The sequence below is a fragment of the Meriones unguiculatus genome, chromosome 10 (assembly GCF_030254825.1).
Source record: "Meriones unguiculatus strain TT.TT164.6M chromosome 10, Bangor_MerUng_6.1, whole genome shotgun sequence".
Lineage (NCBI taxonomy): Eukaryota > Metazoa > Chordata > Mammalia > Rodentia > Muridae > Meriones > Meriones unguiculatus.
Window position 1 is genome coordinate 75,352,868 of NC_083358.1, and position 26,228 is coordinate 75,379,095.

Here is a 26,228-nt window from a genome sequence, read left to right on the forward strand (position 1 = left end):
TGACAGTGGTGGGAGGGAACAGAAGCTTGATGGTGAGAGTGACCAGAAGGTATCACACACACCTATGAAACTGATGAAACTGCTAAAGAACGAACTCAATTAAAAAAAAAATCATAGTTAAAAAGAAATCACATTCCAAGCTGGGCATGGTGGCACACACTTTTAACCCCAACACTTCGAAAGCAGAGGCAGGTGGATCTCTGAGTTCGAAGCCAGCATGGTCTACAGAGCAAGTGCCAGGACAGCCAGGGCTACACAAAGAAACCCTGTCTCAAAAAAAAAAAAAAAAAAGGAAAATAGACTCCTGAGCTCAGGTAAAGGCCCCTCAATCAGAATCTCTAAAATTTCGGCCCTAAATGTACATTTTAAACCCACTCTCACCAACCTGGATCCTAGACTGTCCTTTTACAGAGAGAATGTACAATTTGTTTGATGGAAAAGATTTTCGTCATCCTTAGATGTTCTGAAAACGTTTTTGTTTAAAGCTTCTCCTGGTCTCAGCCATCTGACCTATTAATATGGAGAAGATAATGAGGATTTCAGTGAAATGGCCTCTGCTGTCCATGCCTGAGTTTGTGTGGTCAACGGTTCTCTTTGAATGATTAAAGAAAAGTGACCATGTTAGAAATGAGAAAAAACAAAAACAAAAACAAAACAAACAAACAAACAAAAACAACAAAAAACCATGCCAACTGATACCATCCAAAATGGTTTTTTTGTTTTGTTTTGTTTTGTTTTGGTGTGTATGTGTCTTTTTCAGGAATTATGGAAATGCACACTTGCGCGCGCGCGCACACACACACACACACACACACACACACACACACACACACACACTTTTGAAGTGCCAAGCTGTATTTGATTAGTTCTGGGCAGAAGCGCATTAGGGCATCTGAAAGCCACAACTGGAGACATCTATTCTGATGGGCCTAATGTTCTGCGTATTTCCTTTCAACTGAACTTCAGGGAAAGTACTTTGATATAATGTACATATGGAAATATTTTACAGCATTCTTAAAAACTTAGATATTTCATTTAATATATATAAAACATACTTTTTCTTTTCAGTGCGCACAAATACAGCCAAATCAATGCCTTACAGGGTCCTCTGTCATTTCAGCCTGAGTATTGTTTTGTTTCCCTGTGTTGTCACGCAGACTTGGGTGTGTCTGGAAGGCCTGGCTGACAGCTCTGGAGACACGGTCTTTCCTTGAGGCTTCTGGCCCTGGGCAGCATAGGCAGCTGTTCAGCTGTACCCCAAATACTTACCTCTGGAAAGATGATTTCTGGGGGTGAGGAGGTTCTTTGATTTCCCAGCAGCTCTGAAAGCTGTTGATGAGGATGGCTGTGGCGCGGCCGCCCGTGTGCAAGGACCTTTTAGTTCTGAAGTCGCTGCCATATTTCACATGTGCGGGGGAAACAGCAATCTGGGTTTCAGTTCAGATCCTTTGAAAAGATTAAAGTCTGTTCTTTTAGATGCTGTTCCTACCCTTGGGGTAAAGTGTGCCTGGGAAAGATAGTCTTCAGTCAAAAGAATCCATTAATATTAGTTACATGAAAAAATAAAAAGGCGTAGAGAGGGGGAACAGATGATAGGAGATGGCGTTTGCTCTTCCGGTTTTCATCCTGTGTGCTGACTTTTAAGAACATGTATTGTGTGTCTGTGTGTGTGCCTGCGAGCACTTTCGTGCCGCAGCACACGCATGGATGTCAAAAGACAACTTGTGGGAGTCAGCTCCCTCCTTCTGCCCTATGGGGTCCTGTACATTAATTAGAAGGCTGTATTGTGTTAGAAGATTAATAGAATTATTCTTTGTAAAAAAAAAAAATCCAGTTGGACAAAATTTGCCAAACCCATTTTTAAAGTTTTATAAATCTATATGGTTTTTAAGGCAACTAGATATATTAAAAAAAAAACCCTGGGTTTGATATTTTATTCATCTGAAAATGATGCTTTCAGGAGATTTTTCTTTCATCTTTAAAGGAGTAAACCATTTGCATTTTAAAGATCCGCTTGAGTGCTCCAGGAAGCAGCCCTTTCGATTCATGTTATATTTAATTGCACTTATTTGATCATTGCATCGAGGCAAGTTTTTTAAAAAAACAAGTTTGCCTTTTTACTATCCTTGTGAACATAGTTGACAAATCTCAGGTTATCAAAAATACATTTTGGCCAGAGTAAAAAACTATGCTCGACCAAGGACTGGAAAAAGAGAACGCCCGCCCCCCTGTGGCCGCAGGGAGGAAGTACAAAGGGGAGGTTCAACAGCTTTGCAGGGAGTAGTTTATTTCAAATGCGTATAGTTGTTTTTCTATATTAAAAAAATGTCTATATGTTTGTGTTTATGTATGAGTATACTTTAATCTAGACTCAATGCTAAGTACAAATCCTTTTCTCTCTTGACAGTCCGCTCCTCATTCACTCTCAGCGGCCACCTAACACTTGAACACACAGAAACTCAGCCCTGTACTTCCGCAGCCTCCCGGCTTCAGCCATTTTCTGGCCGCATCAGCGTCAGCCTTTTGACCGTCTTAATAGGTTAGAAATCTTGCATCTGAAAAGTAAAGTTACCATCTACTCCAGAGAATCAGTGGCTGGCTGGGATAAGAAGACACACCAGGACAAGCGGTGGTGATGTACGCCTTCAGTCCCAGCATTCCGGAGGCAGAGGCTGGCGGATGTCTGTGGGCTCGATGCCAGTCTGGCCTACAGAGCGAATTCCAGGACAGCCAGGCTTACACAGACAAATCCTTTCTTGGACAACAAGAACAAAACAAAAAGATGGCACAGCAGCATTCTTATGGACAGTAGACATAAATACTGGTAATCTAATACCTCTGATTTTTTTGCTTTTTCTTTTTCTAAGTCAGGTCTATGTGGTAGCTGTTGGCATACTTTTAAAAAACTCTTGTTTACATTTCTTATATCTTTTCCTCCCGACTCCACCTCAATCCCTTCCAGCACTTTAACACCAGTTTGGAGACAGAAAGGGTTAGTGGGAAAGAGGGCGCAGTTCTCTTAGATGCTTCCGGCTGGTTAGGGTCGTCGGTTCCTTGGAGCCAGTGCAATCCTCGGTTCAGGAGATCTCCAACTTCTTGTCTCACAATAGCAACCAGGAGCAGCAAGAAGGACCAGGAGCAGCCTTGTTCTTTCTCGGAGCTCCACACACTCTGGGCTCTGGCATTTATTCTCTCTCCAGAGTCCTCAGATCTAAACTATCTGCAGCTGGCAAAGAGCTCCTCTCAGAGCCCGCAGAAGGCAAATAGTCTGCTGCTGTGGACCATCTGAATCATCCCCACATTCCACACCCGGGACAGAAACAAAAACGTGTTTATATCCACAGCAGGGAACACATATCTGGAACCTCAGCTACTTAGCAGGTAGTTCAAAAATTCAAGGTCAGTCCTGGCAACTGTCCATATCTTGTGCCTTGTGATCCAAGGCACACACATATAGGCAGGACAAAGACACATACACATAAAATAAATATTTTTTTTAAAATGTTAAAGATGGACCAGAAAGATGGTGCAGTGGGTAAAGGCACACGGAATGCACACACACACACACACACACACACACACCACTGTAGAGATGTAATCTCAGTGGTAGAGACCCTCTCTAGCATGTGTATAACGTTCCCTGGCCATGTTACTGAAAAAGGGAAAAAAATCTTTTTCTAAGATAAATTCCTCTACTGGACTGTACCCCACACTCCGACCATTGCCCTGGCAATGTTCAGCTATTTAACCTTCCTCCTTCCCCCTGGCATCTTTTAGTCTTTTAGTTTTGTTTTTTTTTTCCCCTGTGATCTTTTTCCTTAATTTTATAGACACATGCCCAAGCGTTCCATCCTTAGCTATCTCTGCTACCACTTCATTTATTCATATATACATACATATATTTCATATACATATACATTTCCAACTGCGATGAGTGAAAAAAATCCATCTTTAATTGATTATATTTTTGTTTGTCTCTGAGACAGGGTCTTCTTTTCTAGCTCAGGCTGACTTTGAACTTTTGAGTGGATCTGTCTTAGCCTTGCAAGTGCTGGGAGTACAGGTACTTGCCACCCACATCCATCCCACCATCATTATTACTGTGTTGTTTTCTCTAGACAGGGTTTCTCTATGTAACCTGGCTGTCCAGGAACTTGCTTTGTAGACCAGGCTGGCCTCGAACTCAGGGATCTGCCTGTCTTCGCCTTTTAAGTGCTGGGATTAAAGGTGTGTGTCACCAGCTCGCTATCATTATTTTTAAAGTTCCACTTTTCCTCCTTTTGTGATCTGTGCTGTGAATTAATTTACCAAATATTTGTGAGCACAGGGTGCCTAGTGAGGACTGAGATCTGTTCTCTCACCATTGCAACACTGTGCACTTGACATGTTCAACGACTAACAATCACCAAGGGCCATTTGTCGAATGCAGTGGTTTCCTCTTATGCTTTATCTGACATGTGGATACCCTCTTCTGCAATTTCTGTGTCTGCTCCGTCTGCATCTTTGATCTTCTATATTTACTTTGTAGTATCCTCCTCGACGTGTGGGTGAATCCCTAGGCATCCATCCGCGGCTCTCTTCCTTCTCTTTTAACTTTGGTCTGTGAACTTCCTACAATTATGCTCTTCATTGGGTGGATATATGTGGGCATTTTTTTTTTTTCTGGGGAGAGAGTTTATAGTTGTTTGATTTTTTTTTAAACCAGCTTCACAGAGGAGTCCCATGACCCTCCAAAAAACCAAAATACATACATTAAAAAAAAAAGACCCTTAAAAACAAACAAACACCCCCAGCTCAGTGTGGTGGTGTGTGCCTTTAGTCCCAGCACTAGAGGAGGAGACAGGAAGATCCCCTGAGTTCGAGGCCATTCTGGTCTACACAGCGTTCCAGGACAGCCAGGGCTACACAGAGAAACCCTGTCTAAAAAGAACAACAACAACAACAAAAACAAAAAAACAAAAAAAACCCAAACCAAACAAACAAACAACTAAACAAACAAACAAAAAACTAGAAAAGAAAATTAATTCAATGAACAAAACAAAACAATGCTCCATCCCACACCGACTCCAGAGTACACTCAGATGCATCAACTATATGTGAATTTCTTCCTGTGCTAGTATAAAGCTCCCACAGACTCATGATTCTCAGGCTTGAGCCTCTGGAGTGCCAAGAGCTGAGGCCTGTGCAACTGAAGCTGGCTGCAAAACTCTCTTGAGAGTGAGAGTCATGTATTGCTTATCTTGAAGCCACCAACACACAGGAGAGAGCATGTCTCTGCTACCGACCCCACAAATATTTGGGGACAAGATGGAGGAGCAAGTGGTGAAGAATACCAGCACGTCCCTGAACCCCAATGACCCCAGGGTCTGCATGGATAGGCAGGAAAGTGTGTGAGGTCAGACAGATATCTTCAGAGCATGCTCAAATTAACACAAAGCAAGCATCAAAATAAGAAAAGAAGGAATAAGGAAATGGAGAGGAATGAGCACAAAGCAATTTAATGTTTGCCTCTAGCTGCTTTCTTCTCTGAAGCTAGCAGTAACGATGGTCTCTCAATGAGTATCTATGAAATCTGTTTAGTTTCTTAGGAACAGCACCCTGGATAAAATATGGGGTTATCCAGAGGCAGGAGATGAGGTCTCTGGACTAGAGATGCAGAGCAAGGAACAAACCAAAGACAATTGTTAGATGACACATTGAAGGGTCAGAGGTTACAGAAGAGGCCCACTCACTGATCCATTCAACACATAGTTAATAAGTCCTACTATGCGCCAGCCTGTGAAAAGTTCAGAGAATTCAGTAATAAAGTAGACAATGTCCCCAAACTTATGACACTGAGTTTCTAATCATGATAAGTCTCCACCTTCACTTGTATCTATACAAGAGCCCACCTAATCCTTATAGAACACGGCACTGTACTCTCCGGTAGATGTGCTGGTATTGAGACCAGAAAGCAACTGCCATGTGATAGGAGGGAACTATTTGAGAAAGTTAGTCATAAAATTTTGCATATACAGTGGCTGAGAGATGGCTGAGTGGTTAAGAGCGCTGTCTGCTCTTCCAAAGGACCTGGGTTCAATTCCCAGCATGCACATGGCAGCTCACAACTGTCTGCAATGCCAATTCCAAGGGATCTGACACCTTCACACCAAGGCACATAAAATAAAATAAAATAAATTATTAAATATGTACACATCCATATTCCATACAAATATTGCTTATATGTAACTGGTAATACTTGCAATATTGGAAAAAAGCATAATCTATAATTTCATCACACACATTTGCTTTTATGTTCCTTTAGGCTTTTTTTTTTTTTTTTTTTTAATGCACAATGACTGAAAATTCACACAATGAAATGAGCCTATTCTCCACATACCTTTTGTATTCCTGCTTATATTCATTTCAAATCTATTCAAATCTATCCGTTTCAGGAAAAACAGACTTCTCTGGCATCATGTGTAGAGACTCTATAGCACTTCACTGTATTCATGCTTCACAATATACGTTTTTCATCCATCCATTTTCTGAGATGGTTTGTTTCATTTTATTAAATCCATCCATTTTCAATGTAGTATTTTTAAAGTTTTAGAAATAAAGATCGACTGGAGTTTATTTCTTACTTGAAAAAATAATGTCTCTTAAAACTAATGATGTTTCTTCCAGTTAAGAACTTTTCAGTGAGCTGAGTTTTGGGGCACATGCCTGTAATCCCGGCACTGGGGAGGTAGAGGCAGGCAGATCTCTGTGAGTTCGAGGGTCCCTTGGTCTACAAAGTGAGTTCAGAACAGTCAAGGGGAGAACTTTTCGGTGGGCTGTCATTTTGACTCAGCCTAACATATGCAAGCGTTAGGTTCAATCCCGCACCTAATAAAAAAGAGAAAGAAAAATAGAAATAATTATGTGGTGAAAAGGATCTAGGCAATGTAATTCCAGCTTCGTGAGTTAATGAAATACAAGTATGATACAGCCTGACTTGGCATCCATATATATGTTTTTGAACAATACTTAATTTTTACAACAACATCATGCTTTGCCTAGAAATGCAAGCCCCCACCTTTAAAAAAATGCAAATGTGCTTTCTCCCCTTAAAGTGGAAACAAACTCCTTCTGTCACTTTTTGGGTGATAATCATTTCTTTTTCTTCTTTGTTATCTAACAAGTAGTGAAAGGTTAAATGCTATTAGTAAATTTTATTTTACATGTTGCAGAGTTGTAGGAGACAGAGAAAAATACAACTGCAGCATAAAATATTCACATTAAAATAAGGAAATAGTTATAATTCTTGAGGTGCTCGTTTCTCTGGCTGGCCAACGGTTACAGATAATATTTATTACTACATCTGTCAGTCCACACTTCATACTCTTGTTGATCATAGCAAAACTAATAGTAGCTGCTTTTAGTTCTCTGGCCCCTGCTGTGGCCCAAATCTTAAAATCTGAATTGTCCCAGCTACTAACATTTCTGCCTCTGTTGGCTTGTTGTGTTCTTCAGGCTTTTTATCATAGAATATGAGAATCCCAAGAGGCACCGCGGTGGAGCTTCTGTATTCCAAATACATTTTTCCTCCTGGCTATTTTATAAAAGCAATCTGGTGGGTTTTTTTTTTTTTTTTTTTTTCCTCGATTGATCAGGATTACTGCCTCTAGCTAGTAAAATACTCTCTTATTTACATTTGATTTCCTGGCAGGAGGACACCCAAAGTAGCCAGATAGCAGTAGTTTTCTTTCCAATTTTAGCATTTATGCTGCTGAAGCCAGCGTCCTGCTAAGCAGGTTATTAAGGTGAGAAGCCAGAACTTCAAGATTTTTGGCCTGAGTGATTTTTACCAACACACAGGTGACTGAGAAGAGACAAAGCTGAGAGAACTACAAATCTTTTAGAATAATATTTTGTTCTGCCATGGTTTCTGGCAGACAAGGACTGTTTTGTTTGTTTGTTTGTTTTTTAATAGATTTAGATTACTTTAGAAATTATTCACAATTGTTACTGTTGATAGCACTGCTACACAGCGTAAGGACAAAGCTCAGCGAGTTAGAGCCTTCTCAAGTCCTGGGGGAAAACTTAACAATGTTCAAATAGAGCATATTTTAAAACTTTCCCATTCATTCTCCGAACCTAGAGCTCCCAGCATCCAATCAGCCCCCAAGTGTGTTGCGTAAGCAAGTGGGCGGTGCAGTGGGATGCTACTCGCTCCGCTTCTCTGGCTTGGCCACGTAGGACGCCGTGCAGGTCCTGGAAGGAGCATAACATCAGATCTATTTCTCAGCACGAAAATCGAAACTGTGATCTCCAGCAAAGCTTGAGAGATGCTTTTTATTGTATATATCCTGAGGATAACCTGTAATAGTGCAATGTGGCTTCTCTTTTTCTTCAGTGCATGTCTTGTCTACTTCTGACCCTTACGGACCTGCGGCCTTCGCCTCACGCATGCGCGCGAGCTGGGGGAGGCGGGAGTGTTTCCGGGCGGCGCGGGAGGCCGGAGGCCAGAGGGCCGGCCCTACCGCCGCCGACATGGAGAACCTGTATCGGGTCCCGTTCTTAGTGCTCGAGTGCCCCAACTTGAAGCTGAAGAAGCCGCCTTGGGTGCACATGCCGTCGGCCATGACGGTGTACGCCTTGGTGGTGGTGTCTTACTTCCTCATCACCGGAGGTAACTCGGCTGTGATGGGTCGGGTGGGCGCGCGGGCGGCTCGCTCCGGGGGCTCCCGGCCGCTGAGCCCGCGTGGGTCCGCAGGGAGCTCGGCTCACGCCCTGCCCCGGAGAGAACTGGTCTCGCCCTCTCGGCCCGCCCTCGCCTTCGAGAGCCGAGCTGAATGGACCTGTCAAGCCCAGCTAGTCCTTATTACTTGCCGTACATTGTTTGACTGGGGTCTCGGGAACATCGTTTTCTGTTCGCTGTGTTTCTGTGGTTGGTCGAGAGGGTGTGGGACTGTTAAACTTGTTTCTGTGGTCCCCGGAACCTTGGAAGAGATCTGACAACCGTTGAGTTTGTTAGCTCAGACCCAGGGTCTTGGGTTGCTTTATGTCCAATCACAGGAATGAAAAAGGAACTCCCCGAAACCACGGTCTTTGAGAAGTGCGTGAGGTTGGAGTTGAGGCTTGCAAAAAGGTGGCGTGTCTTAGAGGGCAGAAGGTGGGACTCAGAAAATACAAGGAAAGCGGTGCTTTTCTTTTATCTGTCACCGAATTCCCCTCCGAAGTGGAAAATGCAAAGGGGTGTGGCCTCGCTACTGGTGAGTTGGCAGGCCATCTGCACTCTTAAGAGAGCACCCTTGGGAGCGCCAGGTCCAGTGTTTACTCAGGATTGTGCTTTTGGAATTTAGGAAGTAGTGTGCTTAATTCAAAAAGTTAAAAAGATCTTACGTTAGGAAGAGTAGTTCAAGTTTTTGGGAGGTCGTGTAGCCTTATTATTGCTGTTGCCTAGATGTTTTGTGAGACTACTCGGCCTATTTGAAGAGGCAGAAGAGTCGTTAACTGTAGAGTTGACACTACCTAGTTTACATGAACAGAAATGCAAAATGCCACTTTAAACTTCTGGTGTGGCACTAACATTAACCGGGCTCAGCACATTAAGGAATGAATATGAAACTTAAAACACATTTGTCTTTGAAAAGTTAGTGCCCTTTCTTGCCGATTTGTTTCATAACTTTTACTTCCTTTGGAGACAATTTTTGCTGGAAGCCTCAGCTTTCCACTGGGCCATCTTTTTTTTTTAATGGCATTGTGGGGAATTCTCTGCTCCAACCACTGGATCAAAGTGGAAGGCCACATCTTGTACATTTACTGTTTGGTCCCTGGAAAGGACAGTCTTCTAAAAATGGAGTCCAACTTTATACATAAGCAGTGTTGCTGAGAATGGCAAACGTTACTGAGTTTCTATTAACTCAGTGCTGGGATAACATCAAACAAAATATAATTACTCTGCCTTCCTTAGAAAGTGGTAGAGACAGGTTAAATACCACATAATAGCTTTCTGCTACACAGAAGAAAGGGTTGGAAGCATCGTTTCCATTACAGTGTGTTTCCTAAAGAAATGACCTGTAAATCTGAGTTTGATGGTTAGAAGGTTATACTAGGAAAGAAAGAAAGAAAAAAAAAAGTCTGGACAAATGTGGGACCAGGAGACCAGTGAAGTGGTTTTTGTTTTCTTAGATCAGGGCTTCTTAAACGTTTCCTCCTTTGTGACCCAGTTTTTTCATGAGAAGTTTTTACACAGCTCTGGGTAAATAGGTATATAAAATAGATACACATATCACACTTCTGGTAACTAATAAATTTACAACAATAATTTGGTAGACATACAATTGTAGTATTTCTTAAAGCTGAAAGCAAATTCACATACTAAGGAAATAAAAGTGTCTATTTACTTCTCATAAAGAATAGAATTCTCAGTTGACTATTTGATACTACAGGATGGATGAAGAGCTCCTCAGTTCTTCAGAGTTGGTTTTTTGGGTTTATAATTACAAATACTGAGAACATTGCTTCCCACACACATATATACATATATATGTATGTGTGTATATATGTGTATATGTACATTGTTTGACCGGGGTCTTCGGAACGTGTATATATATATGTGTGTGTGCGCGTATATATAATATATAATATATACATATAGTGTGAAGCAGGAAACATGTTTAGGACCATCTCAGAAATTGTTAGAAATTCTGCCCTAATTCGAAGCTAAAATTCATATAACAAATTTTAAAGAAACTCAAACAGCAATTTGAAAAGTATTATATATAATACTATATATAGTATACTACATACTATATATATATATATACACTATACATGTGTATAGTAATGTATAGTAAAAGCAACCATATTTCATAGTATACAGTAGTCTGGAGACCTAACTCAGATGCTTCAGGCATTTCATAGTGTGGAATATGCTCAGTGTAAAGGGAGTGTGCTGTGTTCAGGTTGTATTAAAGCCTCGAATTGCATCATAGAGGAGCACACATACAGTTTAGAATTAATTTTCCAGTTTGCATGTTTGTAAGCCTTTTGCTAGTGGCATTTTTTTCCTCAGTCTCCACACTTAATTGTGTCAGACCCGTTACAGTCTGCAACTTAAGCCGTGGCTTAGGTTATAATGCTAGGCTGGGTTGCAATCGTTTCAATTAGTCTTTTGTCTGTTTAGTTTGTTTTGTTTGCTTTTTAGGAAATGAAGTTGTAAACTGGAGCAGGTGTTTCTGGGAAGGCAGACTGGACAGTAGCCTTTGACTTTGGCAACCTGGAGGTCATGGGTCGCCTTAGCACTGCTGAGGGTGGCAGAAGCTAGGGATGGATGCAGGGCTAGTTTTCTCAATTCTTTCCAGGACTATGTGTTTAAGAAAAGCAGAAACAGAATGCTAGGCTCTGAAGGAAGGAAGGTTTGGTACAGGAAAAGAGCTTGAAAAGACAGGACTGAGAAGAGTTTTCCAAAGGAATGAGGTTCCTGAGAAGGCAATTGGGCTAGAGTCAAGAGGAGGAACTTGGACTCCTGTAATTGAGTGAAGGGGGTAAGTGAATGTAGGTGCCAGGTTTGGTGGATTTGGCAGGGACAAGGTAAGGAATTCTTTGACTCTTTTGCCAGGCTAGAGTGAAGGAGCCAGGCCTGCTCTTGAATAAGAAAAGCTGGAGTTAAGGGGGAGCCAGGTGGTGGTGGCCTTTAATCCCAGCACTCTGGAGCCAGAGTTCCAGGCCAGCCTGGTCTACATGGGGAGTTCCAGGACAGCCAGGGATACACAGAGAAACCCTGTCTTAGAAAAAAGAAAAAGTGGGAAGGTAAGATATTGTATACACACAGTGAAAGTTGAGAATATTGCTGGACATAAATGATTGTGATTAAATTGTGCAATGATGGGGATAGCATTAGTTTTTATTGGCTGAGGAGGTCTATCATCCCAGCACTCAGGAGGCTGAGGCAGCCCAGGCTACATAGTGAGTTCTATGCCAGCTTCTGCTACAGAGTGAGAACCCCTCTCAACCAACTAGAAAAAAAGAGTAAGACAATTTCCTTAGGCCTCTCTCAATTTTCAGCAATAGAGTCAAGGATAAGTGGCTTTATTTTGTGTGCTAAAAATACATCTTTAGTATTAAATTTCTCTTGTGGAGTCATTCTAAAACAGTGGCTCTCAATCTTCCTAATGTTGTGACCCTTTAATATAGTTCCTCATGTTGTGGTGGCCCCCCACCATAAAATTATTTTACTACTACTTCATAACTTTGCTGTTGCTATGAATCAAAGTGTAAACATCTGATATGCAAGATATCTGATATTGAGAACCACTGTTCTAGACTGTTGGCTTCTGTTACTAAGTTTCCTTTGAAAATGGCACCTCTATGAGAGATAATATTGTTTAGATGTCATTCTAAAGTGGTTTATGCAAAGATCAGAAGATTAGCTCTGATTTGATAATAATAATTAAAGCAGCCCTGTTTATATGTAAGTAAGTCCCGTTTAAATGTAAATAGAGGCAGTGAAACTGGAGTTCTATTTTTCAAACTGAGACACCTAATTTGTACTGTTGTCTTTTATTTAGGAATAATCTATGATGTTATCGTTGAACCTCCAAGTGTTGGCTCAATGACGGATGAACATGGGCATCAGAGACCAGTAGCTTTCTTGGCTTACAGGTAAAAGATACTGTTTTGTACAAGTTGGTGAAGGGGACGAAGGTTGGATCATGCCTAGTTATTCAAAGCTAGGAAGCTGAGCGAGGTGGCACATGCTTGCAACTCCAGCAGGAGGGCCTCTGGTTTCCGGCAGTCTTCTCTACATAGTTATCTTGAGGCCAGTAGTGAGACTCTAGCTCTCAAAAAACAAAAGTAAATGAAATGCAGTAAAAATGCTGAGGGACTTCTCTGTGTTTAGAACCATATGTTTTAAAATATGGAATTTTTTTTAAGATTTATTTATTTATTATGTATACAGTGTTCTGTCAGCATGTACTCCAGAAGAGGGCATCAGATCTCATTATAGATGGTTATGAGCCATCATGTGGTTGCTGGAAATTGAACTCAGGACCTCTGGAAGAGCAGCCAGTGCCCTTTACCTCTGAGCCATCTCTCCAGCCCCAAAATGTGGAATTCTTAAGATAAAACAAGGCAAGAACATACCAAAAGTAGAACTATACTATAAATTCATTAGACAGTAAGGAATATTTTAGTGATTGGAATATCCCCAATCTAATGGCTGATTTAAAATTAAGATGACAGATTCTTCTGAGGTCAGCACACTACAGTCATTTTTGGTAACATTTTATTGGAATTAGCAGTTCCATTCACATTACCATATGAAGAGCACCCACTAATTTATTGCACCACTGGAGTGCCTAATTTACTCTTAAGCTGCTCTTGGGCTGAGCTGAGTAAGTATATTCTACAGGCCTAAGGTATTTGCTTCTTTAGGTGCTGCAGATCAACTCTGGGGCTTCATGTGTAGACAGGAAATTTCGTTTATGATAACTATGTGGACACTCTAGAAAAAAAATTATGGACCCCTGATATTCTGTTAAATAAGAAACGATTTTGAGATCTTCTGAATTTCATCAAGAAAACAGCATTCTAGCATGGTTAGAGTCCACTTGATATGTGGCCACCTAGACCAGGGTGTATTTATACTTAGATTATTATATGCGTGAATGTTCCTGGGAAGATTTATTGTGGTTCTCTGGGATGGGAGTTAAACTGGCAAATCAGATCTTAGGGAAACTTCTTATATCTTTTTCATTTCTTTAAAAATTTAAAAATTATATTTATTTATTTAATGTGTGTGTACACCATGCAGTGTAGGTCAGAACCTGCAAGTTTGTTCTTGCCTTCCACCTTGTGAATTCTGGGGATTGAACTCAGGTCTTCAGGCATGGCAGCGAATATCATATGCCTTCTTTATTAATACCTGTTGATAACCATTTCTTTGACAGAAGTTTGCTTTCTCTAAGAATTCGACATACTGTATTCCTGAAAAATCAGACATGGGCTGTTGAGATGGCTCAGTAGGGAAAGGCACTTGCTGCCAGTCTTGAAAGCCTGAGTTCAGTCCCCAGGACCCAGATGGTAGGAGAGAACTGACTTCAAGTTGTCCTCTGATTCCATATGCATGCTATGGCAGATGTGCCTCCCCAAACACATAAAACAATAAAAATTAATAAGATTAAAAGAAAAGAAAAATCAGGTACAAGCATATACATAAATTTGCACATACAGTTTTATCACTAGAGATATTGGGGTCTTGGGCCCTTAGTTAAGAATGCATGCTCTAAAAATACTTCACTTTGAAATGAGAAATGTATTAATTATCACTTCAAGAAACACAGCTAGTTCAAATTTATTTGCAGCCGATAGAATATTGTTTATTTATTTATTTATAGGTAGGGCTCACTATGTAGCTCTGGCTGGCCTCAAATTCAGAGACCCACCAGCCTCTACCTCCTAAGAGCGAGGACTAGAGGTATGATAGAGCCAGATAAAGTTGTGCACACCTTAGTCCCCCTTAATCCCAGTTCTTGGGAGGTGGAGGCTTGCGTATCTTTTGAGTTCAAGGCCTTCTTGGTCTACAGAATGAGCTCCAAGGTAGAGCTACGTAGTGAGACCTTGTCTTTTAAAAAGAGTTATGATAGAAATTTAAATAACATAATTTTAACATTCATATATGTATAAGATGTTGATGTGTTTTTTTTGTTTTTTTTTTTTTTTCCTCTTGAGATAGGATTTCTGTGTAACAGCCCTGGCTGTCCTGGAACCCACTTTGTAGTCCAGGCTGGCCTTGAACTCACAGAGATTCGTCTGCCTCTGCCTCTTTAGTGCTGGGATTAAAGGGGTGCACCACTAAGCCAGGCAAGATGTTCGACTTTTAAAATAACCATGTATTGATTTTTCAGACTTTTTTTTTTTTTTTAGTTGATGCTTTAACACTTTTTTTAAAGTAAGCTATGTGCTGACCAAGCTTTGTTTTTTGTTTTTGTTTTATCTTGTTTATTTTTTTCTGTGGCGCTTGGGCTAAACCTTGAATGTGTTTGTGCATGTTCTGCCATTGAACTACATTCTCAGCCAAGATAAGTTCTTATCTGTTTTTGTTCATTGCCGTATTTTTATACTTGATATGTGATATAACCTCTCAATAAATATCTGCTGAATTAATGAAAAGGTGACTAGCGAAAGGCATAATAAGTAGTTGTAAGGGTAAGAGTAAAATGTCTTCATAACTGTTTTATCATAAAGCAGAAACAAGGATTTCAACCTAAAGGGAAAAACATTAATTTCCTAGTAACATTTCTTTGCTTTCCTGTGTTTTTCTTTTTCAGAGTTAATGGACAGTATATTATGGAAGGACTTGCATCTAGCTTTTTGTTTACAATGGGAGGCTTAGGTTTCATAATCCTGGACCGATCCAATGCACCAAATATTCCAAAACTCAATAGGTTTCTTCTTCTTTTCATTGGCTTCGTCTGTGTCCTACTGAGTTTCTTCATGGCTAGAGTATTCATGAGAATGAAATTGCCGTAAGTAAAGTAATTAATGATAAGCAATTTAACTTTTGTTATGAGTTGGTATAATAATTACTTGGACAACATAAGTTCATAGATTTAATTAAACATTTATTTAAATGTGAAAAATAAGAACTGGAGAAATTCTTTACTTGCCTCAAGTTATTGCTATAATTATAAAAAAATTGAGACAAGTAGGTCTTGTTGGCTTTATCCCCATGCATTCTCGAGAGTTTAGTTCTGATGCCTCAGCCTCACTGGCTGGAGGTAGCTAGTCTTTTGTAATGCACCTTTTGGTTACTATGTGAGATTCCAGTAATAATAGTGACAGTAAAGAAGAGTTTTCAAGCCATGGGCTGCTGTTGCTCTTTCATTTTTGGTATAAGTTGTTCATTCCTAACCTGAAAAGCTAAAATTTTTGACAGCTAGCATTATGCCACCAGTGGAAAATGCCATACCATGAAACCTTTGTTTCATGTACAGAATTAAAAACAATTTCTTTTAAGAAGTTAACCTTTGGGATACATGGATATGATATATAAGACATAAATGTTTGGTTTGGTTTGGTTTGGTTTGGGTTTAAATTTTTCCAGTGCTAGAGATCAAATTCAGGGCCATTGTTCAAGTTAGACATTGTCTTATCGTTACTATGACTGTGACGAAACGTGACCAAAGAACATGGAGAGGTGTTGTAGCAAATAAAAATGGTGTTGGACTATGTCATGTTTGTTATCAGCCTATCACAAATAGTAAGGTAGACACCTGTTAGATTTTATAATTGCCTTATTACCTGGGACTGGGCAGATAATTCTACCTATGCTGTCTCATAATCTCACCATCCATCTCCCAGCCCCCATCCAATGCCATCTGCCTTAATCATTCCTGTCTGGGCTACCTTCCATCCATAATCCCAAGATACTTGATTGTATTCTTCATTTGGGCCTTTCCACACCATAAATGGAGTCATTCTTCCTGGCCCACATGGTTTCTGCTCCACCGCAGACCCATTGTGGTGTCTTCCTTCCTCCTCTCTGCCAGTCTAGCCCTTTCCCATGATTCTTCTGTCCTCTGAAGCCTGGGAACCTTAGCCACACCTACCCCATTCTGCCCTGCCCAGGAATAGGCTGCTTAATCAGCCAGGCAGGTAGGTTTACACAGTGAGGATAGGTGTATGCAGGCAGTAACTAGATCTTGAGGGCCAGTGACCAGCATTAATACACAAGCATCAGACCAACCCCCAACAGAGAGGAAAGGTTCACAGTTCTTTGAGGGAAACTAACTCAAACTATGCAGGAGCCCAGAGGCAGGAGCTGATACAGAGGTCACAGAGGGGTGTGGCTTAGCTTGTTTTTTTATAGAACCCAAGACCACCAACCCAGAAATGGCCCCACCCACAGTGGGCTGTGCTCTCCCACATTAGTTACTAAGATGATTATTAATAATTGGTTACTAATTAATTAAGATGGTGATTAAGAAAATATAGGCTTCCCTATAGCCTAACCTTATTGAAGCATTTTTTCAATTGAAGTTCCCTTTTTTCAGTTAATTTATTCAAGATGTGTCAAGTTGACATAAAGCTAGTCAGAACAAGCAAGTTTACTACTACCGAGCTACACCCTCAGTAAATAAATTTTATAAATACAAATTTTATAAATATAAATATGCTCTATCCCTAAGATGTTTCATTATGTACACAAATATTAGAAGATAATGAAATCTCTACTGGGGAAGTGGCTCAATAAGTAAAGTGCTTGCTGCACAAGGGTGGGGACCTGATTTTATAGTCCCAGTCACCATGTAAATGAAGGTGCATGTCTAATTCTCATGCTAGAGAGGCAGAGACGGGCTGATCCCTGGAGCTCACTGGCCAGCCGGCCTTTCTGAGTTGTGTATCCACTGTTACATGTGCATGCACACACACAAACAGATGTACACGCATGCCATACACACACCAAACAAAAGGAAAAAAATACCAAACACTTCTGATCCCAGGCATTTTGGATACAGATTTCAGCCTCCATGTAGAAAACCCATTAAGCCTTAGATAGGAAAGAAGTATTATCTCATAACATAGAAGAAAAGATTTTGGTTTTGTTTTCTTTGTTGTTGCTTTTTTGTTTTTGTTTTTGAGACAGAGCTGCTCTTTGTAGCCCTGGCTATCCTGGAACTCTCTCTGTAGACCAGGCTGACCTTGCAGTCACAGAGATCTGCCTGTCTCTGCCTCCTGAGTGCTGAGATTAAAAGTGTGCACTACCATACCTGACTTGAATTGTATTTTTTAATGTAATATTATTTAAAGATTTTTTCCTTTTTGTTGAAAATAGGTTCTTTTCTCATGTTATATATCCTGGTAATAGTTTCCCTCCCTCTGTTTCTCTCAGTTCCTCTCCAGTTCCCTCCTATCCAGATCTCCACCCTTCTTTTGCCTCTCATTAGAAAAGAACAGACTTCTAAGAGATAATATTAAAATAAAGTATAGTAAGATTAAAAATCATCACTCTGAAGTTGTACGGGACAAATCAACAGAAAGAAAAGAGCCCAAGAGAAGGCACAAGAATCAGACTCACACACTCAAGAGTCCCACAAAAACAGTAAACTGGAGGCCATAAAGATTACTGTAACAAAATTTTAAATATTTTTAAAAGAAAGATAAATTGGTTTTGTAGAAATATATAGTTCCAATTAAGGTTGTTAACTTGAAATTTAGAAATGTTTGCTAGAAAAAAAAACAAGTAGTTCCAGTTTAATTTGATGGTGATAGAATTTTTTTTTTATTTGGCAAGCCAAATGTAAAGATTAATGTAGTAATTTATTATTTAAAATAGCTCTATTAATCATCTGTATTAGTTCCTGTTTTATTGTGATAAAACACCATGACCAAGGTAGCCAGAGTGTTAAAAGTCCATGATGGCACAGCATGGTGGCTGGAGTGAGAAGCTCAGAGCTCAAACAGATGTTGAACTACAAGCACAAAATAGAATGAGCAGCCTGAAATGGCATGGGTCTCTAAACTTTCACAGCCAGCCCTCTTTCAACAAGGTCACATGTCCCAAACATCTTTTGGGAACCAAAGTGTTCAAATGCCCAAAACTATGGGGGACATTTGTCATGCAAACCTTCACAGAATCATGTATCAGCCATACTAATTTCTTAGTGCTCACTTGTCCTGTGGCTTAATCTGTGCACTGCCTAGAAAATGCCTGTTAGTGAGGCTTCTGATCCTGAAGCCTTCTATCCATCTTAATCCTGGCATGGCAGGAAGGTCTCACGAGGGCCTGGTGTCAGCTAAGTGTTCGTGTAGTTGTGTAGTCCCTGCAGGCTTCTATCTCTTCTTGGAGGGAACATTTGCCACTACCCTTGTATGAACAGCTGGGCACTCCAGCTTTTTGTTCTTTTCTCTGCTCCTGTTAGAAATAATTAATTCTAGAAATTACTAATTCGCCAAAGCCTGGAAGCGTCTGCTATAGCAAGTTTGAGGATCACCTGGGCTACCTGGGACCATGTTTCAAAAAAACGGCAAAATCCCTTAAAGTCCTCTCTAAAGTACTTAAATTTTATTGTCACCATAAACATTTACACTCAGCAAATATATATATTTTTTCATTTCTGGGCTATAATCTCAGTGTGTTAACCAAGTTGGTTATAAGCTCGTGAGCTTAAGTGGTCCTCCTGCCTTAGGGTTCTGACTTACCCAGAGGACTGGCACCTGCTACCATGCCCAGTTTATACCTGTTAGCAACAGGACAGTGTGAGCATGAAGTATAACTTTGCCTTTGTGCCCCTTAGGGTGATTTCTATTTGTATTTATACATAGCATTACTTTTTAAGGTTTTTTTTTTTTTTTCTTTTCTTTTGGCTTCAATGTAACTGTCACCTCTCTTGGTTATCAGTGTATGCCTATTTTAATTTTAGACTTTGTTTTTCCTCTTTCAGCTTGGATGGTTATTCTGTAATTTGAGGAAATAGATAACCCCTTTAAAATAAAAGTACTATTTTATTTTATTTTATTTTTGTTTTTGTTTTTTGAGACAGGGTTTCTCTGTGTAGCCCTGGCTATCTGGCTATCCTGGAACTCACTCTGGAGACCAGAGGCCTTGTACTCAGAGATCTACCTGCTTCTGCCTCTGGAATTAAAGGACTGTGCCTCCACTGGCTCACCTAAAAGCTTTATTTTAATTGAGATATAGTAGTTTTACATATATAGAACACAGTGACAAACACATACACACATATGTGCTGAGGATTGTTAGGAGTTGTCCAGTTGCCCCTTTGTGCTTACTAGCTGTATTCCCCAACAATTCATCACCCACACCATTCAGAATGCCTTTCAGTTTAGTCCTGGACTAAAGATAGCTTGATGGTTCTGTAGCCAGCCTTTTGGGTATTTGAGGGTCCGTTTCATTTGCTTCCACAATTAGAGCTATGTTCCAAAAGACTAAAGCTATAAAGAGCCTGCCAGGTGGCGGCCATTTCAGGGGGTAGACTCTTGAGTCCAGTGCTGTTTTTCAAATGAGAGAGACACCAGTGACAACATTTGCATAGCTTTTTGGGACTATGTAAAGTAGAGGGCGTGCGAGGCTGGAGAATTAGCATCCAGTTGCACTCAGACTTCGATCAGTCTATGAACTTGTTTAAGATTTAGATCTACTTAGTAAGTTAGTACTGTACTGGCAGGTTAAGGGAGAAAGTGTTTATGTGCCACCGAGTATAAAATGTTTTGTGTTTGGGAACAACCCTAAAAGTTGTTTTCAAGTGGGAGCTTGACCACAGTGTCAAAAGAGAGAAATAAACTGTTACTGCTTCTAAAGAGAAGTGGGGTTGTTTCTAGGACCATGGTTATTTCACACATGCTTTTGTCTTCTTTTTGGCAGTGTTGGACTGGAGCGCAAAACCTCACTCATGTAGACACTATCCACTGGTCGACACCCCAAGCCCAACACCCCATTATGACTATTGCAAGGATTGAATGTAATTAGGTCATACTCTTAAGAAACTCCTGATAGTGCTACCCAAGCACAGTGCCAGCCTTAATATACGTAGAAGGGGCCTAGTGATTGTCAAGTAATGGCTACCTGAAGAGACAAACAATACGTCATGGCTTCTATCTGTAGGATTTTGTTTTTTAAAATTAAATCTGTGTGTGTGTGTGTGTGTGTAGGGGAGCATGTGCCATGGCACGTGTGTAGGTCAGAAGATAGTTTGTGGAGTCGGTTCTCCTCTTCTACCATGTTGGTCTCTGGGATTGAACTCAGATGCACTCAGGGCAGCAAGCAGTCTTACCTACTATTTTGCTGTCCCTAGGTGTTTTTGAGTAGTTAGTTTACTTTGATTGTAGTTATCTATAGAATTCTCATTAGCCTAAATAAATATCTATGGATTATAAATTTGGTCTATAAGAAAGGGCCCAATGATTCTAACATTGGCCATAATAAATGCATTGTAAGGTATTTGTGGTTTTTTTTTTTAATTAAAAATGTATTATTTTATTTTATGTGTACGGATGTATCTGCACCATATGCCTGATGCCTGTGAGGCCAGAGTAAGGCATTTGATTACCTGAAACTGGAGTTCTGTGGCAGTTGTGAACCACCTTGTAGGTGCTAGAAATCAAACTCAGGTCATCTACAAGAGCAGTCAGTGCTCTTCACTGCTGAGACATCTCTCCAGTCCAGTCCCCACACCACAGTGTTTCTTAGTCTCTAAGTGTGGGTCACACACTGATTTCAGGAAGGAATATCACAACGTTTAACTGTTGTCAGATGGGGCTTTGAAGTGCGTGTTCATATCACACAGTGGGATGACAGGAACCAGTCTCTAAAGAGCCCTCCTACTGTAAGCAGGTGCCAAGTGCCTTGGTCCTGATGTGGACTCATGCTGAAGATCATCTGGAGCCTTTTTTGTGCTGTGAAAATTACTTTTTTGTTTTGTTTTTGTTTGAGTACATCAGATCTTATGGTAGTGGATTTCTTTGGGATCTTCTAAGTCAGTGTGTGTACATACTTAGGGCTATTTTTATGTGTTCAGCCTGAGCATGTGTGGGGAGGGCAGCTGGAGTCAGAACAAAGTTCTCAGAGTAGATTGCTGGGCAGATACCACAGGAGGAAAGGGTGAAGTGTGGGCAACTTGCAGGCTACACATTGAGTTTCAGTCATCAAGGGTCTAGAAGCTGGAAAGGAGGAAAATCAAACCCTTAAGTGTTGGTTGTGTTCCATTGTAGTAAGCCCTGGTGAGATCTAATTCCCACTTTACTGGTGAAAAATCTTCATGTGCTTGTTTCTAGCAGCCTGTTACCAGGAATAACGTGTGCTGTATAAGAGCATTGTGAGAGAATCCTCAGGCCTCATGCAGTAACTCCACTTTATAAGTGAGGAAATGGAGTGAGGTTTGCCCAGGCTAACTCAGTGGGTGGTAAGGGCATGTTGTAGAGGAATTTTAATTCAGGATGTGGCTGTTCTGACAAGAGTTCACATCCAAAGATCTTCTAGGTCTGTGTGATCTGGCTGGAATAAAAACATGCCTTTAATCTAGGAGACGGAGTCCAGCAGATCTGAGTTTAAGGCCAGCCTGGCATAGAGCAAGTTTCAGGTAAAGATAAGTGTAGGTCCAGGTGTGGTGGTCCACGTCTTTATTCCTAAACAATGGAGGTTAAGTAAGTTTGTAGAAGGAAGCACCCATGTTTGAAAGTGATGTCTAATTGAGCGGCAGAAAAACTGATGTATCAGAGAAAGATTTGACAGAATAGGATACACCCAACTCTCACGAGGAGAGAGAGGAAAGGGAAGTTATTTAAGGGGCAATGCAGAGGAAGAGAGGAGGCAGTTTTACCAGGACAGTGATAGAGAGACAGGTTGCAGAGAGAGAACAAGCTAGATTCAGGTGAAGACCGACCGAGTGAGCCAGAGAAGGAGAAGGAGCCAGAAGATTAAAGCAGATTGCTTGAGTTAGTTTGAAGCCAAGCAGAGTAATTCAGGGGCTGAGAGAGAGGCCAGATTGAGTAAGTCAGCTGGAAGAGTTTGAGCCAGAACAGCTGAGTTGAACCAGCCATTTATGAGCTCAGAACAAATAAGGGTTAGCATATTAAACTGTGTTTCAGAGGCTGAAAAAGTTCTTTTTTTTTCAATGAGTCACAAAGGGGCTATGTTTTTGAGGCCAAGGGGTTTTCACTTGGTGGTGTGAGTTGTACGACATTTTTTAGAGTTTTGTTCTGATCCTGTACATCTCTTGGTGTAGAGCTCAGGTGCTCATTTCAGGAGAGAAGGGTTGGGCCCTGAGTACCACATTCAGGTCCTTAAAGGGGCTTTAGGGCCTGGTTACACCTTCATTGATAGGAACTATTATCTGAGCAGCTTAAACTTTGGTGTCATCCATGAGCGCAGCGGAAGTCTGGAACAGCTTTCTGAACATTCTCTCAGGAGCAGACACCTCTGCAGTTTGGGGCCTCAGAGGCTCAGCATGCTATTCCTCACTCTGCCAGTGCCTCCTCTACTGTTGATGAGGTTCGTAGGAATCCAAGCTAGTCTCCATAAAAAGCTCTGATTTTTGTTATAACTTAGTCCAAAGATTGATTCTGTTAACGTTAGTTTAGAATAGCCTTTTCATTTTTCTGCCTCTTAGTGTGTAATTGTATGCTAGTCTGCATATTGCTTTGTGATGTTCTACTTTGAGAGGGAAGCGGAACAGGAAGCCTCGTGATTTATCGGCATGAACCAAGGGTGATGAGCAATAGCAGTAACGCCTGGGATTGTCATTTGATTCATGGTAAGTGGGCACTTTTGAACTGTGGCTTCTGTTAATGGTTTGTGTTTATGAATTCTGTCTCTACAGGGGCTACCTGATGGGCTAGTGCGTCTTGAGGAGAAATCAGTGGATCCCGATCTGCTCCCATTAATAAAGCTTTGAAGGCTGAACCACTCCCATGTGCAATGTGGAAACGAATGAAAAGCAGCATAAAAGCAGCATTGAGTGACACCCTAGCAAGCATATGAAAGCTAGGACTGGAATTCATGGTATCAGAGACATGTTCATTACAGTATTTTTCCTGATGATCTAGTCCAGTTTACCAGCTATGTCAAATGGCATTTTCTTCTTAGTTTTTTATTTCTTAACGAAAACATACTCCACTTCTAAAACTTTGGTATTGAATAAAGTGATTATTTTTTACAGTCCCCTCATCATTTTTTGGACATGATATTTCTGATTTTCAGAAGTTAATGCAAATCGGGAAGTATATTTTGAGAGCTGAGACATTTGGACGACTGGCCAGTCCCTGCCGCGGTGCTTTGTCTTTAAGTGGTGTGTGTGGGACTCTGCAACTTCAGACACATATAGGAGACCGTTTCCTATACAACGTGATGTATGAAAGGAGCAGAAATAAATGATTTTTCTAAGTAACATTTTATAGTGTGGGGGTCTTATTTTGTTTTTGAGACAGGATTTTACTCTGTTCTGTCTCACCTGGAATTTACTGTGTAGACCAGGCTGGTCTTGAACTCTCAAGAGATCCACCTGCCTCTGCTTCCTGAGTGATGGGATCAAAGGTGTGTGCCACCAGAACCAGCTTAACTGAATTAACTTTTTGATCTGTGAAGTCAGTGAGTCCCATCTTGTGACATTTCGTAGGCACACCAAGATCTCCAACTACATTGTTAGGTGTCTCAGTCCAAAGAGTATCCTTCTCTCTACCAAATGGGCAGGCCCACTGACTTGTCCAAAATTCATTTAAGCTCAGATCAATCTGGACTATACAATGATTTCTGGCAGTTAGATAAAAGCCAGCATTCCTCAGGAAGTCAGGAAATGTGTTCCCACCTGTCAAAAGGAGCCATTTCTGTTACCTGTGGCAGAAGGACATACAGAGCCATTGACATATACTTGTGGCTGCATTTCAAAGCCCATGCTGGCCTCCAGGCTCTCTTGGTCTCTATTCACTAGTACTTGTTACACATTTCAAAAGTTCTCACCCTAATCTCCCCCATTCTCATCATCTCAATTCTCTCTTGCTATGTTCTATTCTGTCTCTTGCTGTCTTCACTATTCTCTCCCTCTGTCTGCTTCCCTAGCCCTCACGATGTCCAGTCTGTTTCTCTTCTCTTTGCCCTGGTCGCCTCCAGATGCCTCTGGACATTTTCTCTTATTCACAATCAAGACCTTAACCATACATGAGTGGTCAAGTCAGTTTCTTTACTGTGGCCCTCGAATACGAGCATTAGGGTGCTTCCCTAGGAAACATTCCTGTAGAAAATGCAAGCATAGTGCATGTTGTGTGCTTGAGCTGTGACTGGTAGGTTTGTTTTCAGGAACAACATGTTCTGAACACATTTCTAGATCAGTCTGGTTGTAAAGTTCTGGTTAGGCCTTTCTGTTCTCTGAAGGCCAGGGCCTTTCATAGATCAACTAAGTCTAATCATGAAATTTATGTTTACAGTATGACTCCTCCCTCGGTTGCATCTCCTATGCCTTCACTTCCAAGGGTGATCATTAGTGGCTCCTCAGTAAAGGCTCATTCATTTACACAGAGAGCTTTGAGCACTGGATGAATAGGATGAACAAAGGCTTTGTCCTCCAGAGCCGGCATTCAGTCGTCACTAGATCAAAATGTTCATAAGCTGTCAGATACTCAGATGCAGCAGCAAAATGAGCAATGTGTACCAGTGACCCACAGGAAAGGGGTGGCTGCGCTTTAATCTCTGAAAAGGAGAGATGGCCCATAGCTATCCATCAGAATTCAAGGCCCGATTCAGTACAAATAGTTTCTGTTTGACTTTGGAGCATCTTTGCGTGTGTGTGTGTATGTGTGACAGGATTTCTCTGTGTAGCCTTGGCTGTCCTGGATTCACTTTGTGGACCAGGCTGCCCTCAAACTCACAGAAATCCACCTGCCTCTGCCTCCCTGAGTGCTGGGATTAAAAGTGTGCACCACCACACCTGGTTCAGGAGCATAAGCTCCGTGGACAAAAGCAACAGCAATACAGCAAGGTTCCCCTTTCCTCTTCTGATGGGGTGGTGTTAGTTCCTACTATGTACCACTAGGTGGTGCTACACTAATGGTATGTTTTTATTGCAGAAAACTTTAAGCACTTTTTTTGGTCAATCATTTCTTTACCCAGTTCAATCAGTGAAATATTAATTAGTTTAATATTTAAATCAATAATATTTTGAACTATATGATCAATTATATAAAATATTTTGTTGGTAAAAAGTGCAATGTTTATGTGAGGAAAAGATTACCCATTCTAGGGTCTTCGGGGGCATGAACCAATATCACAGTGCACAGGAAAACAGCAAAGCATTATTCACTAGGTAGCTGAGTGTAAAATGACTTGCCTGTCGATGGGATACAAACTCCTCTTTGATTCATCACATGGCTCTCCTGGGAGAGGGTGCCGAAAAGTATAAAGTGGTCTGGTGAAGCATAACTCGTCTGAAAGGAAAAGGAAGGATCAGCTGGCAGGTCACGCCGAGCCACCACGAGCTGTCAGGCCTTGGCTCCAGAACAAAGCTTGCCTGTCAGGGTAGTATGGAAGTGGCTAGACGCTGGTCTGCCATGTTGTGACATCATGGGTTGGAGGCCACCTCAAGATTGGCATAGTTTGTGTGTGAAGTTGGGCTCAACCTGATGAAAGCTCACAACTGGAGTTGCCAACTTGCCACACTCTGCAGAGAGGCCTTTCAAGGGAGGGCTGAGGGACACATGCAGGCTGCTTTGGAATGATTTGTCGTATCTCTCTTGTTGGTTGGCAGGAAAAG

At 41.1% G+C, this 26,228-nt stretch overlaps 1 protein-coding gene across 1 annotated transcript; it reads left to right on the forward strand.

Moving 5' to 3' along the window:
* Window positions 1-8,438: 8,438 nt before the first annotated feature.
* Ostc (oligosaccharyltransferase complex non-catalytic subunit) lies at window positions 8,439-23,873 on the forward strand. Its single transcript, XM_021645157.2, has 4 exons — window positions 8,439-8,653; window positions 12,537-12,630; window positions 15,300-15,497; window positions 23,307-23,873. Exons 1-4 carry the CDS (start codon window positions 8,515-8,517, stop codon window positions 23,323-23,325), a joined length of 450 nt encoding a protein of 149 aa, XP_021500832.1. The 5' UTR covers window positions 8,439-8,514; the 3' UTR covers window positions 23,326-23,873.
* Window positions 23,874-26,228: the final 2,355 nt, after the last annotated feature.

Bases quoted from the DNA above. Each gene is read 5' to 3' on its own strand.
- Ostc (XM_021645157.2), top strand. From the start codon at position 8,515: ATGGAGAACCTGTATCGGGTCCCGTTCTTAGTGCTCGAGTGCCCCAAC. The intron at 8,654-12,536 runs GTAACTCGGCTG...TCTTTTATTTAG, and splicing joins TTACTTCCTCATCACCGGAG to GAATAATCTATGATGTTATC. The intron at 12,631-15,299 runs GTAAAAGATACT...TTTCTTTTTCAG, and splicing joins GTAGCTTTCTTGGCTTACAG to AGTTAATGGACAGTATATTA.